The 14482-nt window shown below is 37.5% G+C and overlaps 2 protein-coding genes across 2 annotated transcripts; both read left to right on the top strand.

The window, feature by feature from the left end:
- The first annotated feature begins 2344 nt into the window (after positions 1-2344).
- Positions 2345-5528, top strand: LOC119908735. The gene is made up of 7 exons (XM_038726592.1): positions 2345-2608; positions 2709-2789; positions 3232-3360; positions 3464-3562; positions 3651-3679; positions 4248-4316; positions 4745-5528. Exons 1-7 carry the CDS (start codon positions 2455-2457, stop codon positions 4853-4855), a joined length of 672 nt encoding a protein of 223 aa, XP_038582520.1. The 5' UTR covers positions 2345-2454; the 3' UTR covers positions 4856-5528.
- Positions 5529-12416: 6888 nt separating this feature from the next.
- On the top strand, positions 12417-14482 carry LOC119909489. The gene is made up of 4 exons (XM_038727735.1): positions 12417-12654; positions 13101-13427; positions 13570-13933; positions 14458-14482. Exons 1-4 carry the CDS (start codon positions 12594-12596, stop codon positions 14480-14482), a joined length of 777 nt encoding a protein of 258 aa, XP_038583663.1. The 5' UTR covers positions 12417-12593.

The following is a 14482-nucleotide window of genomic DNA, read 5'->3' as shown; positions in this document are numbered from 1 at the left end:
TGGCAGTTTTATGAAAATTGATAAAAAATGTGCTTGAAAGTTTGAAACTGTAAGATTTTGTAGAACTTATATGTCTTTACTTTCTGAGTAATGTTAAAACGTTTTTACTTAAATCAAGAGACAGCTGGTGTGTGCGGGTCACATGTGTGTGTCGCGTTGAACACTACATTGCAGCAGTTGGTTGAGGCGTTGCTATGACGACCAGCTGCATTGAGGGGTACTATCTCTGGGTACTATCTGCAATGGAAAAAGGAGGACAGCAATGGAGTAGGGGCTATAGTGCACAGGAACATGTGCCATGAGGATGGGCTGGAAGTCCCAAGATGAAAATGGAAGACACCTCATAAGGTAGTTGACTATAACCGAGCGAAGATCCTGTGGGACTGTGTGACAAACTGGTGATGGCTAACCAAGCAGACATGGGTGTTGCTAGACACCCCCAAATAATGCTCTCACATACCCATACACATTTATTCTGCTGTCCATACTATATATATCTGATCTGAAGTGTATACATATTCATATGGTCCTTCTAACAAACCATTTCAAAACAGCATGAACTGACCTGCTAGTACACGTGTTCAAAAGTGGGATTGTGGGGACTTCTTCTACCTCCAGGTAATTTGAAGACAGTTCAGTCAGACTCTCATCATGGTGTTCACTATTTGTGTTTCTGATGTTTATCTGATCATCATTAGAGGGTAACACCTCCAGAGCTCTGCTGCTGTTGTTAACCACATTCTCATCAAAACACTTCTCTCGACCAGTTGCTACAGTATCACCATATTGCACCATGGACAATATGGTGGGAGAGGAGCAGTAAAATATCATCTTATCTGTGTTCTTCAGCAGCTGCTACAGTATCACCATATTGCACCATGGACATCAGGAGTCAGATTCTGGTGGGAGAGGAGTTTGACTCTTCACCTGTCTGTTCATGTGTGCTGTTAAACATCACCATGGATCCTGTCTGTTTCTAATAAACACTATGTAAAGAAAACAACAAAACAGTATCATCACACATTCAGCTTCCTCTGTTCTGTTTCTGATCAACACAATGTCTGCTGTTACCCTCGCTGTAAATCACTGTAGATAAGAAAGTCAGTGAAATGCATCAGAAGTAGACGTAAACTATCCACAAGAAATTCAGAGAGAATAAAAGCTAATATCACACCTACTCTCAACAACCAACAGAGGAGAGAAAACACAGACTGAAGTCAGTTTGAGGAAGTGACTCCTTCCTAATCACAGGAAGTAGATGCTGTATTACTTTCAGAAGCAGCACGTTAGAGACTTTGACAGTTGAAAGCGTGAGACCAAGAGAGAAGCACGATGGTTGAATTCAGATGGATTATAATGTCTTTATTTCTGATGCTGGTGTTTAGGTTTCCAGGTAAGGACACATGAAACACATATGAAATAATTAAACAGTGTTAAACTTCAATATTTTTTCTAATTGTACTTTATTAATTATTTTTAAAAATTAACTGCAGAATGGTCTGGCTGTATATGTGAGTAGTAATTAACCTTTGTATATAAATACCTAAATATTGTTTAATTTAATTTAATTGATTTTATATTTTACCATATTTTATTACACATTTAATTTTCTGTTAAGTTGTGTTTGTGTAGCATGAATGAACTACAAACTTTGTATAGTTATAAAAAAAAAAAACAATCTTGTACCTTGCAATAAAGTAAACTAATAAGTAAACTAGGTGCCAATAAAATTTACACACTGAACCTTGAACCATGAAGAGTGAGATATATTTACAAACATCTGTTGTATCTAAAATTATCTTCATACTAACTGAATATAACAGGTAAATTAATTTTTAACTTTTAATTTTTATCTCTTTATCTCAACAGCAGCAACTGGACAACAGTCTTTCATAATCAGAGTTGAAGATGAAGTCACTCTGTCTTGTAAAAATGTGATAGATGATAAGGGTAAGTGTGACAGTACTACATGGATCTTCACTGACTCAAGAACGAAACAAACGGATACGCTGTTTGAACAAGGGCAGATTCTCAACAACACCAAAGGTAAATCAGACAGACTGAGTGTTACAGAGAACTGTTCTCTGGTTATAAAGAAGGTCACAGTCGAGGATGTTGGTCTTTACACCTGCAGACAGTTCAGATCAGGACAACAACAAGGTGAAGGCTCTGTGTTTCATCTGTCTGTTATTAACAGTGAGTATTTCCATCATAATGTTTTCAGTTCAAACTATCTTGTTAGAACAATATACTGAAACATTACAATAATTATGATCACAGTGATGAAGTTAACTTTACTCTTGTTGTCTTTCTCTCACAATATCTCCATCTTCACCAGTGACTGAACATCAGGACGCTGATAAGGTGACGTTAACCTGCTCTGTGTTGACATATGAACACTGTAGACACACAGTGAAGTGGCTGTATGAGGGTAATAAGAATGATCTGACAGACATGAAGAGATCACAGCATTCCTGTTCAGCCACTGTGACATTTACAACATCTGACTTTAATCAGAAGTCGAAGCATCCTGAGTTGTTTAAATGTAACGTGACTGATAGTTACACTAAAAAAGTGCAGCTGTTTCCCTTCAGCCCTCAGTCCTCAGGTGAGAAACCAGCTGAGATTTAAAGTTTTGAGATGACATCATTTGTAAACATGAGATATTTTCTCATTTTACAGTTTGTTGGGTTTTTTTAATTTGTCAGGTGGGGATGCAACAACAACAAGATCAATATTGACAGCAGCACAAACAACAACAACAATGGTGACAACAACAAAACAAGAAGGTGAGAAACAAAGAAGCTTACTGATCCAACATAAAATAAATGTGTGAACATATTTTATACACAAATGCAGTTGATTTGGATAAAGTGTAGATGCATGTTTACAGTGGCGGTCTTGGATGTTTTGATGAGATCGTCAAACTCATATATTTAATCACCATTTAAACTGCTGTGTTTAAAAGTGAGGATATAGAAATTATTTTCTAAAGATTTTAATCAATTCAAATTTCTAACATCCAAACTATCAAAATCCATTGAAAAATAACATACACCATTTACATGTTATTATTGTTTTTATTATTGAAACACATATGGAACATGTTCATCTTTAGTTAAATTTATTTTGCTGAGATTTTATCTATATTAATAATAATAGTAATAATGATGAGTTGATGTTTTATTATCACATCATTCTTGTTTACATTTTGTTACCGTATTTGCTAAGGTGATGGTGCAACAACAACAGAATCACCAAAAACAATTACATCAACATGGGAAACAAGAAATACATGGACATCAGTGAAGAAAATCACATCAGCAGGGACAAACAACAATGATCAAACAAAACAAAAAGGTAGTGACCAAACAGAACAGAAATACATTAAAAGTTAGAAAAGACATGAAGGAAAACATTTTTGACAGACACTTTATTAATTCTGACTGTATTTAACATTAAGGTCTCTCTCAAGTTCAGTTGACGTTCATCATTGTGTCTGTGGGTTTAGCAGCTCTCATGATAATTGCTGTGGTAGTCATAAGATGGAAGAGAACTAAAGGTGAGAGCAACTTTTATAAACAAGAAACCTTTTCATAACTTAATATAAATTGTCACTGTGTAAACTAAACTAACTCGACTCTTTTCAGGAAACAAAACACACATGAATGGAAACATGGTGAGTTGAATGTTGTTTATACAACTGGGGTTGTATAAATTAGGTTATTTTATTTTATATTTACTGTGCAGTTGTACACCAGAAAGAGAAAAGAACAAACATTGCAGAATATAGTGTATAGAAAGTAAGTAAGTAAGCAAGCAGGTATGTGAGAAATGTGAGCAACACTGTTGTGAAGTGGACAGAGTGGACTCAAATGCAACGCTCAGGGTTAACAAGTTTTATTTGGGAAAGAAGGGGTTGGAGGGACTGGAGATGAGGGAGAGGTGGACGCCGGGGAAACGCAGGCACGGGGAACCGAGGAGACTGAGACCAGAGAGCCGAGGGACACTGGGGGCCGAGGAAGAGAGGAGGCGAGGCGGGAGAACTGGTCAGGGGGTTGGTGGAGGAGTGTGGTGGCAGGCTGAGAGTACAGAGAAAAAAACAGAATCACAGAAAAAAAAAGGAGAAATAACCAGGACACTCACCGTCAGCCGGGCTGCCACCACAACAAACACGACTGAATGGGTGCGAGTGAGTCATTGTTAATTGTTAGTGAGCAGCACATTATGTTGTCTTCTCTGTGTAGGCTGATCCTGAAGATGGTGTTTCCTACGCCTCCATCAGCTACACCGGCAAGACCAACAGTAAAGGCCGGGTAAGCTGTCTGATTGGTTCTAGTGATGATGGCAGTGAATGAATATTCTATTTTATTATTAAGGTTGTTATTAATTTATGATATGTATGATTCTGATGTCAGTCAGGCTGTCAGTCTCTGTGGTCCAAAACTAAAGAGCAGAATGACATGAAATGTTTTGTGAATATTTATGAGTATGATTCATGACAGACGCTGAATTCCTGTGTGTTTTCAGTGATCCTCTCACCTTTCCTGTAAAGTAGCACTACCATCAGATCAACATGTGAACTCTACTCGCAAGATATTATATGATCTAATAAAAAAGAAAAGCTGCGGCAAATTGAACATTTTAGTTGTTAGATAACAGCAAATCAGGATGTTCAGAACTCTTGGTCATGTTTTGTTAACTTGTGTTTATTTAATATATGATTGGTTCTCTTACCTTCCAGGTTCGGGGTGATGATGAAGATGATGCAGTGACCTACATGAAAGTTAAAGCTTCCTCTTCTTCTGCTGGAGCCTCAGCTGATCCCAGCAGCCTCTATGCCACCATCAACTAAACACCCCACCCCAAAAAAGAGGCATTACTTATTGAATGCAACCTGTTGTTTTTTGCATAATGGTTTGAATCATATAGTCATTAAAAAGAAACCAGTTGTTTTTCTCCTCTCACAGTTTCAGCTCTGTCGCCCTTAAAAGAGCTGGGACTCCCTCTAGAGGTGGAGAGAGTGAACAATGGAGGCAGACATGTTGGATATACTGTGTATTGTATTTTTTATACTGTGTCCCCATAGACAGAATGAAGGGTTTGTAAAATAAAGTTTTACTTTTTATGTTAATGTTAAACGTTCTTTAACATTAACATAAAAAGCCTTTTTCTAGCATTTAAGTGAGTATTGCTTTTTGTATCGTTAATTTCACTGGGTCACCTCACAGCACCAGTTCTGTGACAGATGCAGCCATTCAGAGTTGAAATTCCTGCAAGAGGCGAAAGAGTGAAAACAGGAAGCAGACATACTGTAAAAACTGTATACTGTATTCTTCTTAATGCTGTGTTCCTGCATGGGCAAAATTTTTGTAATATTACTTCCTGTTTGCCTTTGTTCTGTTTAAAGTTAAACCTTCTTTGTTGCCCTTTTTATCCACCATTTAAGAGAATGCTTTTTTTTTTTTGTAAATTTGATTACCCATGCCATGTCCACCATTTTCTATGCTTTACTGAATAAATAATTAGTCCCACAATGTTGCATTTCACACCTTTTGACCACAAAGCACTTGGATAAATAAATTTCTGCTGGAAATGTTCCTGCTCAGGATCAGACATTTCACATTAAATGCCTGTTTGTCTTTTCAACAACAAACCACCAGATCTCTGCTGCTGCTGTTCCCACATTCACACTGAAAAGAGTTCCCATGAATATTTCACTGCACCACAAACACAGGTAAACCATAGACTGTATAAAAAAGGTAAAAACACAGTATCTGTAAATAATGTTACTTCAACAAACCTCTCTATTCTAAGTATTTTGCAGCATTTTAAAATCTTTATAGCAGACAGTAGTAGAGATGACAGGAAATTAAGGAAAGAGTTATGGAAAAAGGTCGTGGGGGGGCATCTCTCTCGCTCTCCTCCTTGAAGTCAGTAGTGTAAATGTCAGACTGACGCTTTCTTGTGGATGTTAGATTTGTAGTTTAAGCACAGATTTCAGTTCAAATAGTCAAGTAAACCATGATGTATTACACCTTGCATTTTTATTATGACTCATATCTTATTAACCTAAAAACATGCTGTTAACTGAAACTGTAGACAGACTGAGTTGAGGTGTTTAAATCCACTACATGCCTTGTTAGCAGAATGAAGGCGCCCTCTAGTGTTGTGCATTTTCACATTTCACTTGTTAGCCTGCCAAGATGCAGGAAGACAGGTAAAAACTTCTCTGAGCCTTAGCTTCAACAGCTTTACATTTTCTTTACTAGCTTTGCATGACAAACTGAAATAAAGACAAGGAGAAGATCCTTTGTTCAATCATGAATAAACTGCTTCAATTCAATGATTTTATGTACAGATTCACTTCATCCACACTATCAGAAATATTTGACCAGAATCTCAGTCATGTAAGAGAAAAGACTGAATGTTCTCCTTAATCAGTCAGGAGTTTTGATGTTGTTGTACCAAAATTCATAATTTCTTTTGTGACATCTTAATGCCCAAGACTTGTCATTAAATCCAAATCCACATTCATTCAACCTCCCTGCTCTGCTGATATTCTTATATGCGACTGCTACATAAACTGCTGTCCCCCTCCACTCCACCTCCCAGTAACAACGTCCAGTCAGACCCTCTCTACTCAGCACCTGGAAATTGGCCAGGAATCTCTCTGGGTGCCTAGAATAAGACAGTGGTTTACTCATTAATGTTTCTTTCCTGTTCCCCTCAGATAGTAAGAGCTGTGTGTGTGCTGTGTCTGGATCCAGTGTGATTTCACATGAATGTTGTAAGAATCCAGCTCTGGTCTTGGGCTCTGGTTGTAAATATGACAGCAAAACATCCACTTTAGTCACTTTTAGTGAGATGTTTGTCCATTTCTCACTCAGAACGTCGCTGACTTCTGACACAGCCGCTGTCACATCCTCAAAGTAGCGCAGAGGACGGTTAGTGAAACTGGATGAGTCTCTGGATTCACTGAGTGCTGACAGTGAGGGGTAGTGGTTTAGAAACACGTTGTCATCCTGTGTGTGAGAGCTGCTTCAGTTCAGGGTCTTTCCTCTTCAGCTCAGTGATCTCCTGCTCCAGCTTCTCCTGAACCTCTTTGACTCAACTCACTTCAGTTTTCTTCTGGGATCTGACCTGCTGCTTCACATCAGAGTGAAATGCAAGAACACACTACAAACTGTCTGATCATCAAAAAACGTATTTAACACTTCTAAGTTCTATTTTCAGTTTTGTTGCGGTTCATCATTGTGCCTGTGGGTTTATCAGGACTCATAATAACTGTTGTTTCAGTCAACATATGGACAAGAACTGAAGGTGAGAGCATCCACAGATGAAACATCCATAAACCAGAAGTTAAAATAAACACTGTGGAAACTAAACTAGACCCATTTTTGTCTTTTCAGGGAACAAAACACAGATGGATGGAAACATGGTGAGTTTGAAACTGATTTATCAAACGTGTGTTCAGGTTCTGCTGACTCAACTGTGAACTGTGTTCAGTTTGAAAACATCTACCGTCAGCTACGAGAAAATGTGGGGCGTTCTCATGACTCTCATGTGTTGTTGTGTTTCACAGGAGCATAATGATGAAGAAGAACATGATGGTCAACTATGAAAATGTTGGAGAGCCTTCTGTCTCAGTCAGACTTCACTGATCAACAACTTCTGTTTACATAAGATAGACAAACAACAGAATCATGAGATCGTTTTAAGATTTTGGATGAACGAAGGATGATATTTGCTGTGTAATGTTAGAACATTTAGGTGTTTTAGCATCTGCTAAATTGCTAGGTTTTTATAATAAAGTATGGGAATTGGGGAAATTGCCAGTTGGGTGGAAAGAATCAATAATCATTCCTATCAGGAAACCAGGGAAGGATTCGTCAAGTCCAATGAACTATAGGCCAATAGCACTTACGTCACATATAGGAAAAATAATGGAAAGAATCATTACAGAAAGATTATCATTTTACATGGAAAGAAGAGGAATTTTTTCACCTCATCAGAGTGGATTTAGCAGGGTTAGAGGAACTATGGATCCTGTTATGTGTTTAGAAACAGAGAAAAGGAAAGTGCAAGTTAATAAAGAATCTGTAATGGCAGTGTTCTTTGATGTAGAGAAGGCATATGATATGGTCTGGAAGGAGGGATTAATGATAAAATTAAAAATGATAGGAATAACAGGTAGGACATATAACTGGATTAAAGAATTCTTATTTGAGAGAAGTATACAAGTCAGAATTGGGACAGCTGTATCAGGAAGATATATGGTAGAGAATGGTACTCTTCGGGGCAGTGTCATTAGCCCTATACTCTTTTCCATTATGATTAATGATGTTTTTTCTCAGGTTCATGGTGATATTGGGCAGTCACTGTTTGCTGACGACGGAGCCCTGTGGAAAAGGAGAAAGAACATTAACCATATTAAGGGTAAAATACAAGAGTCAGTTAATGTGGTGGAAAGATGGTCATTTGCATGGGGATTCAAGTTTGCAATTGGGAAAACTAAAACCGTAGCCTTCACTAAAAAGAGAGGGGTCAATGCTCAGTTAAAGATGTATGAGCAAAAGATAGAGCAAGTAAAAGTCTTTAGATTTTTGGGTATGTGGTTTGATGATAAGTTAAAATGGAATGAACATATCAGTAAGATAAACACCAAATGTAAAAATATACTGAATGTGATGAGATGCTTAACAGGGTCAGAGTGGGGAGCAAGTAGGGCTGCTATCAAAAATGTATATATAGCGCTGATTAGATCAGTATTAGACTATGGGTGTATCGCTTATGGATCAGCAGCAAGGTGGTGCAAGCTTAAGCCTTGAGACTCTGTTGTGGGGCTGTAAAAATAACTCCTGTGTCTGCACTTCATGTTGAGGTGGGGGAAATGCCGCTGAATATTAGATGTAAACAGTTGCACTACTGGGTAAATCTGCAAGGGCAGTCTGAGGATCGACATCCTACAACAAAGATACTTCTCCCATGTTGGGAGAGTGAAAGGGCCAAATGAGTTTTTCATGGAAATGTGAGGAAATAGCTGGAGACATGACATTAAGTCAAGGAAGATATATCCCTACAGTGCCATTATCCGTAACTCCACCCTGGATGTTTCCTTCAGTGTCAGTTGACTTACATTTTCTGGGAAAAATGCAGGGTCAAAAAGGTTGTGGAAATATTGCAGCATTGGTTGAAGATAGGTTACAAACACTATATCAAACATTTGTCCAGGTGTATACAGATGGATCCAAGGATGCTAATACAGGCAGAACCGGTTTTGCTTTCAGTATTCCTGCCTTACATGTTTCTGTTAAAAGAAGGACATCAGATCATTTATCCGTATATACAGTCAAGATGTTGGCAATTGTAACAGCATTACAGTGGATAGAAGAATTACAAATTTAAAAAAACATTTCTTTGTACAGACTCATGCTCTGCATTAATGTCACTGCAGTCATTTACATCTCACAGCAGGCAAGATATGGTTAATGAGATTTATGAAACGTACAGAATTAAAAATATGAACATGCTGATAACATTTATGTGGACCCCAGCTCACAGAGGGATTAAGGGAAATGAAGGTGTGGATGCATTAGCAAAACAGGCTCTGAAACATGAGGAGATCTTGTGCGTACCACTCAGTAAATCTGAAGCCAAAGGAATAATCAAAAGAAATTTATTTTACCTCCGTGTGGTTTTTGCTCTGCTCCAACCACGATTTTAAAAGAACCTGCGTGTGTGAGTCCTACGACTCAAAGTATTCGCTAGGTGGCGTTGTTGGCATTTCTTATTACATATATTTTATCAAAGTCTTTCATTTGAGAATTCTACTTTTATTGGACACCGGCCATGTTACAATTTCATCCAGATTTTGTGCATGGGTTCAATTTTAATGTCTCTGTAATAAACCTGAAAGGAATAAACCTCCTCTAGAAAAATCCTATGCTGGTTTGAATGGACCTCTGCACACTCACACTATCCTCATTTGGTGAAGCAGCTACTGTTCCCTTAGGGTCGGAGCTGCTTGTATCTGATGCTGGTTGTACAGTTCTGGCTGTGCTGGTATTGGCTGAGGCTGGCAGTACTTCATGTGGGTCTGTGGGACTTGCTAAAGACTGGGTCTGTGCTTGTAGCCTACTGGCTGAGGCTGGAGTCTGTGCTTTTACTTGCTGATGATCCAGCGTGTACTCTACCAACAAACTTTAGTATAGCCCTGTAAATTATAAATAGCAATACTTGCTAGATGTTATCATCAACATCAGGCCCATTCAAACTGGCTCCCACAGGTTTCTTTTAATACTCTTTCAAATGTAAAATACTTTATATGACTTGACGGAATATGTGTTGTAACCAGATGTTTGCTGGGGCGCATATGAATACAGAGGCATGTACCCCAGTAAAAAGGGTCTAGCGACACCTATGCACACACTTACGTCTTTGCTCAGCTGACCGCTACTTGTTCATCACCTCTCTTCGTAAACCTTCCCTCTGGTTGGCTCTAACATTTGTCTAAATAACATATAAATGCATCTAAAATGAAGAGAGAATACACAAAAGTGCAGCAGTTCAGGCTGCGTTCAGAAATGTTCATAGTGGATTCACATGACCTCTTACTGTAGCTGTAATATGACATCATTAAAGGACTAAAGTTTCATCTCTGCAGTGTGCACAGCATGAAAACCCTGAGGCGGTGATGTCATCCAGACTTGGATAAACATCTATTTCTTTAGTTTTTAGTTTTCTGAAATGTCCTTATAATAGTTTCAAAGCAGCCTGACCTGCTACATGTGTTCAAACATGGGATTGTGGGGACTTCTTTTACCTCCAGTCAATTAAAGAAAGTCAGTCAGACTCTCATCAATGTGTTCACTATTTGTGTTTCTGGTGTTTATCTGGTCATCATTGGAGGGTAACACCTCCAGAGCTCCGCTGCTGTTGTTAACCACATTCTCATCAAACCACTTCTCTTTCAGTTCTCATTTAAAAATAACTGCAAAGATACAAAGAGGAAGTAGCAGACCTCAAACCAGTAAAATATCATCTTCTTTGTGATCAACATGTTGTCTGCTGTTACCCTTAATGTAGAAAGTCAATGAAATGCATCAAACACAAAGGTTAAAGGTTTTTGAGTGGATATGTACATTATTTCACAATTTACTGCTTGTTGGATTTCTGGTTAGATACTAAACTACATTTCATTGTCTAAGTACTTGTACGCAATAAATATAAATCTAACCTAATCTTGAATAAAAATGTATTTCCTGCTGCACAATGTAGCTGTGAGTTTTTTAATTGTTAATTTTGAAGGTGCAGCTGTTAGGTGAAGGTGCATCCCTTTTGTCCCTCAGTGTACAGATGAATTGATTATGATTGACTTTAATTTAAACATACTGGACTATGTGTTTGACTTTAAGGATTTTCATGTCTTAATGGAATCTGTAACAATCTTTACTTTGTTATGGCTGACAATAATATAATTTGCAAATATAAAATTTAAAAAATTGAATTTAACTTTACAATGTGTTTTGTGGTTCTGTAAAACACACACACACACACACACACACACACACACCACAAGCTTGTCTGTGCTCAGCTGACCACTACTTGTTCTCTCACCTCTCGTAGTAAAACTTCCCTCTGGTTGAAAACCTCTGTTTGCACTGCGCTCTAACATTTGTCTAAATAACACATACATGCATCTAAAATTAACAAAGAATTGGTGCAGCAGCTCAGGCTGCATTCAGATGTGTTCAAAAAGCATGACCTCTTACTGTAGCTGCAATGTGACATGTCATTAAAGGGCCAAAGACTCATCTCTGCAGTGTTCAGAGCAGGAAAAACCCTGAAGTGGTGACGACATCCAGACTGGGGTAGTTTACTAAAAGGTCCTTCTAACAAACCATTTCAAAACATCATGAACTGACCTGCTACTACATGTACATCTACCTCCAGGATATTTAAAGACAGTTCAGTCAGACTCATCAGTGCGTTCACTATTTGTGTTTCTGATGATTATCTGGTCATAATTGGCGGGTAACACCTCCAGAGCTCTGCTGCTCACATTCTCATCAAAACACTTAAAAATAACTGCAAAGATCAAATGAGGAACCAGCAAATCTTAGATAAGTAAAATATCATCTTATCTGTGTTCTGGAGAAACTAACTGCACCCAACAAATGCCTGGCAGTACACAACTGAACCAAATGCTAATTGACAGGACCCAAACAGAATGGTTAACCCAAGGACGGACAGTCTTGATCACAAAGGATCCCCTGAAGGGAACTATCCCATCCAACTACCAGCCAATAACCTAAGTTCCTGTCAGGCAGGGAATTGGCAGTAATACCAGAGGAGCAAAGCTACGGGTTGATAGTCACTCGAGACGTAAACTATCCACAAGAAATTCAGAGAGAATAAAAGCTAATATCACACCTACATTCAACCGCCAACAGAGGAGAGAAAACACAGACTGAAGTCAGTTTGAGGAAGTGACTCCTTCCTAATCACAGGAAGTAGATGCTGTATTACTTTCAGAAGCAGCACGTTAGAGACTTTGACAGTTGAGAGCGTGAGACCAAGAGAGAAGCACGATGGTTGAATTCAGATGGATTATAATGTCTTTATTTCTGATGCTGTTGTTTAGGTTTCCAGGTAAGGACACATGAAACACACATTAAATTATAAACATTATTAAACTTCAATATTTCTTCTAATTGTACTTTATTAATTATTTTAAATGAACTGCAGAATGTTCTGGGTGTATACGTGTATAGTATTATCTTTGTATATAAATACCTATATATTGTTTAATTTAATTTAATTTATATTTTAACATATTTTAATACACATTTAATATTCTGTTAAGTTGTGTTTGTGTAGCATGAAGGAACTACAAACTTTGTATAATGACAAAAAAAACAGTCTTGTACCTTTTAATAAAGTAAACTTTGTTACATGATGAGTTTTGTGAACTCTTGTAAACCAAGAAGAGTGAAATATATTTACAAACTTTTGTAGTATCGAAAATTGTCTTCATACTAACTGAACATAAAAGTTAAATTCATGTTTAACTTTTATTTTTCTCTCTTTCTCAACAGCAGCAACTGGACAACAGTCTTTCATAATCAGAGTTGAAGATGAAGTCACTCTGTCTTGTAAAAATGTGATAGATGATAAGGGTAAGTGTGACAGTACTACATGGCTCTTCACTGATTCAAGAACGAAACAAACGGATACGCTGTTTGAACTTGGGCAGATTCTCAACAACACCAAAGCTAAATCAGACAGACTGAGTGTTACAGAGAACTGTTCTCTGGTTATAAAGAAGGTCACAGTCGAGGATGTTGGTCTTTACACCTGCAGACAGTTCAGATCAGGACAACAACAAGGTGAAGACTCTGCGGTTCATCTGTCTGTTATTAACAGTGAGTATTATCATCATAATGTTTTCAGCTCAAACTATCTTGTTAGAACAACATACTGAAACATTACAATAATTATGATCACAGTGATGAAGTTAACTTTACTCTTGTTGTCTTTCTCTCACAATATCTCCATCTTCACCAGTGACTGAACATCAGGACGCTGATAAGGTGACGTTAACCTGCTCTGTGTCGACATATGAACACTGTAGTCACACAGTGGAGTGGCTGTATGAGGGTAATAAGAATGATCTGACAGACATGAAGAGATCACAGCATTCCTGTTCAGCCACTGTGACATTTACAACATCTGACTTTAATCAGAAGTCGAAGCATCCTGAGTTGTTTAAATGTAACGTGACTGATAGTTACACTAAAAAAGTGCAGCTGTTTCCCTTCATCCCTCAGTCCTCAGGTGAGAAACCATCTGAGATTTTAAGTTTTGAAATGACATCATTTATAAACATGAGATATTTTCTCATTTTACAGTTTGTTGGGGTTTTTTATCTGTCAGATGGGGATGCAACAACAACAAGATCAATATTGACAACAACAACAAGGGGATCAACAACAACAAAAAAAGGTAACAAACAAAGTCGCTTACTGATCCAACATAAAACAAATCTAGGATTTATAAACAAATGCAGTTGATTTGGATAAAGTGTAGATGCATGTTTACAGTGGAGGTCTTTGATGTTTTGATGACATTTTTATATTTAATCACCATTTGAACTGCTGTGTTTACAAGTGAGGATGAAGAAATTATTTTCAAAAGATTTTTAATCAGTTCAAATTTCTAAAATCCAAACTATCAAAATCCATTGAAATATCACATACACCGTTTACATGTTATTATTGTTTTTATTATTGAAACACATATGGAACATGTTCATCTTTAGTTAAATTTATTTTGCTGAGATTTTATCTATGTTAATGATAATAGTAATAATGATGAGTTGATGTTTTATTATCACATCATTCTTGTTTACATTTTGTTTCTGCATTTGTAAATGTGATGGTGCAACAACTACAGAATCACCAGAAACTTCAACATGTGA

The sequence above is a fragment of the Micropterus salmoides genome, unplaced genomic scaffold, assembly GCF_014851395.1.
Source record: "Micropterus salmoides isolate LMB-PRFRI ecotype aquatic unplaced genomic scaffold, ASM1485139v1 Ms_hic_scaffold_18, whole genome shotgun sequence".
NCBI lineage: Eukaryota > Metazoa > Chordata > Actinopteri > Centrarchiformes > Centrarchidae > Micropterus > Micropterus salmoides.
The sequence above is the reverse complement of the archived record's forward strand: the minus strand, read 5'-3'. Positions and strand labels throughout refer to the sequence as shown.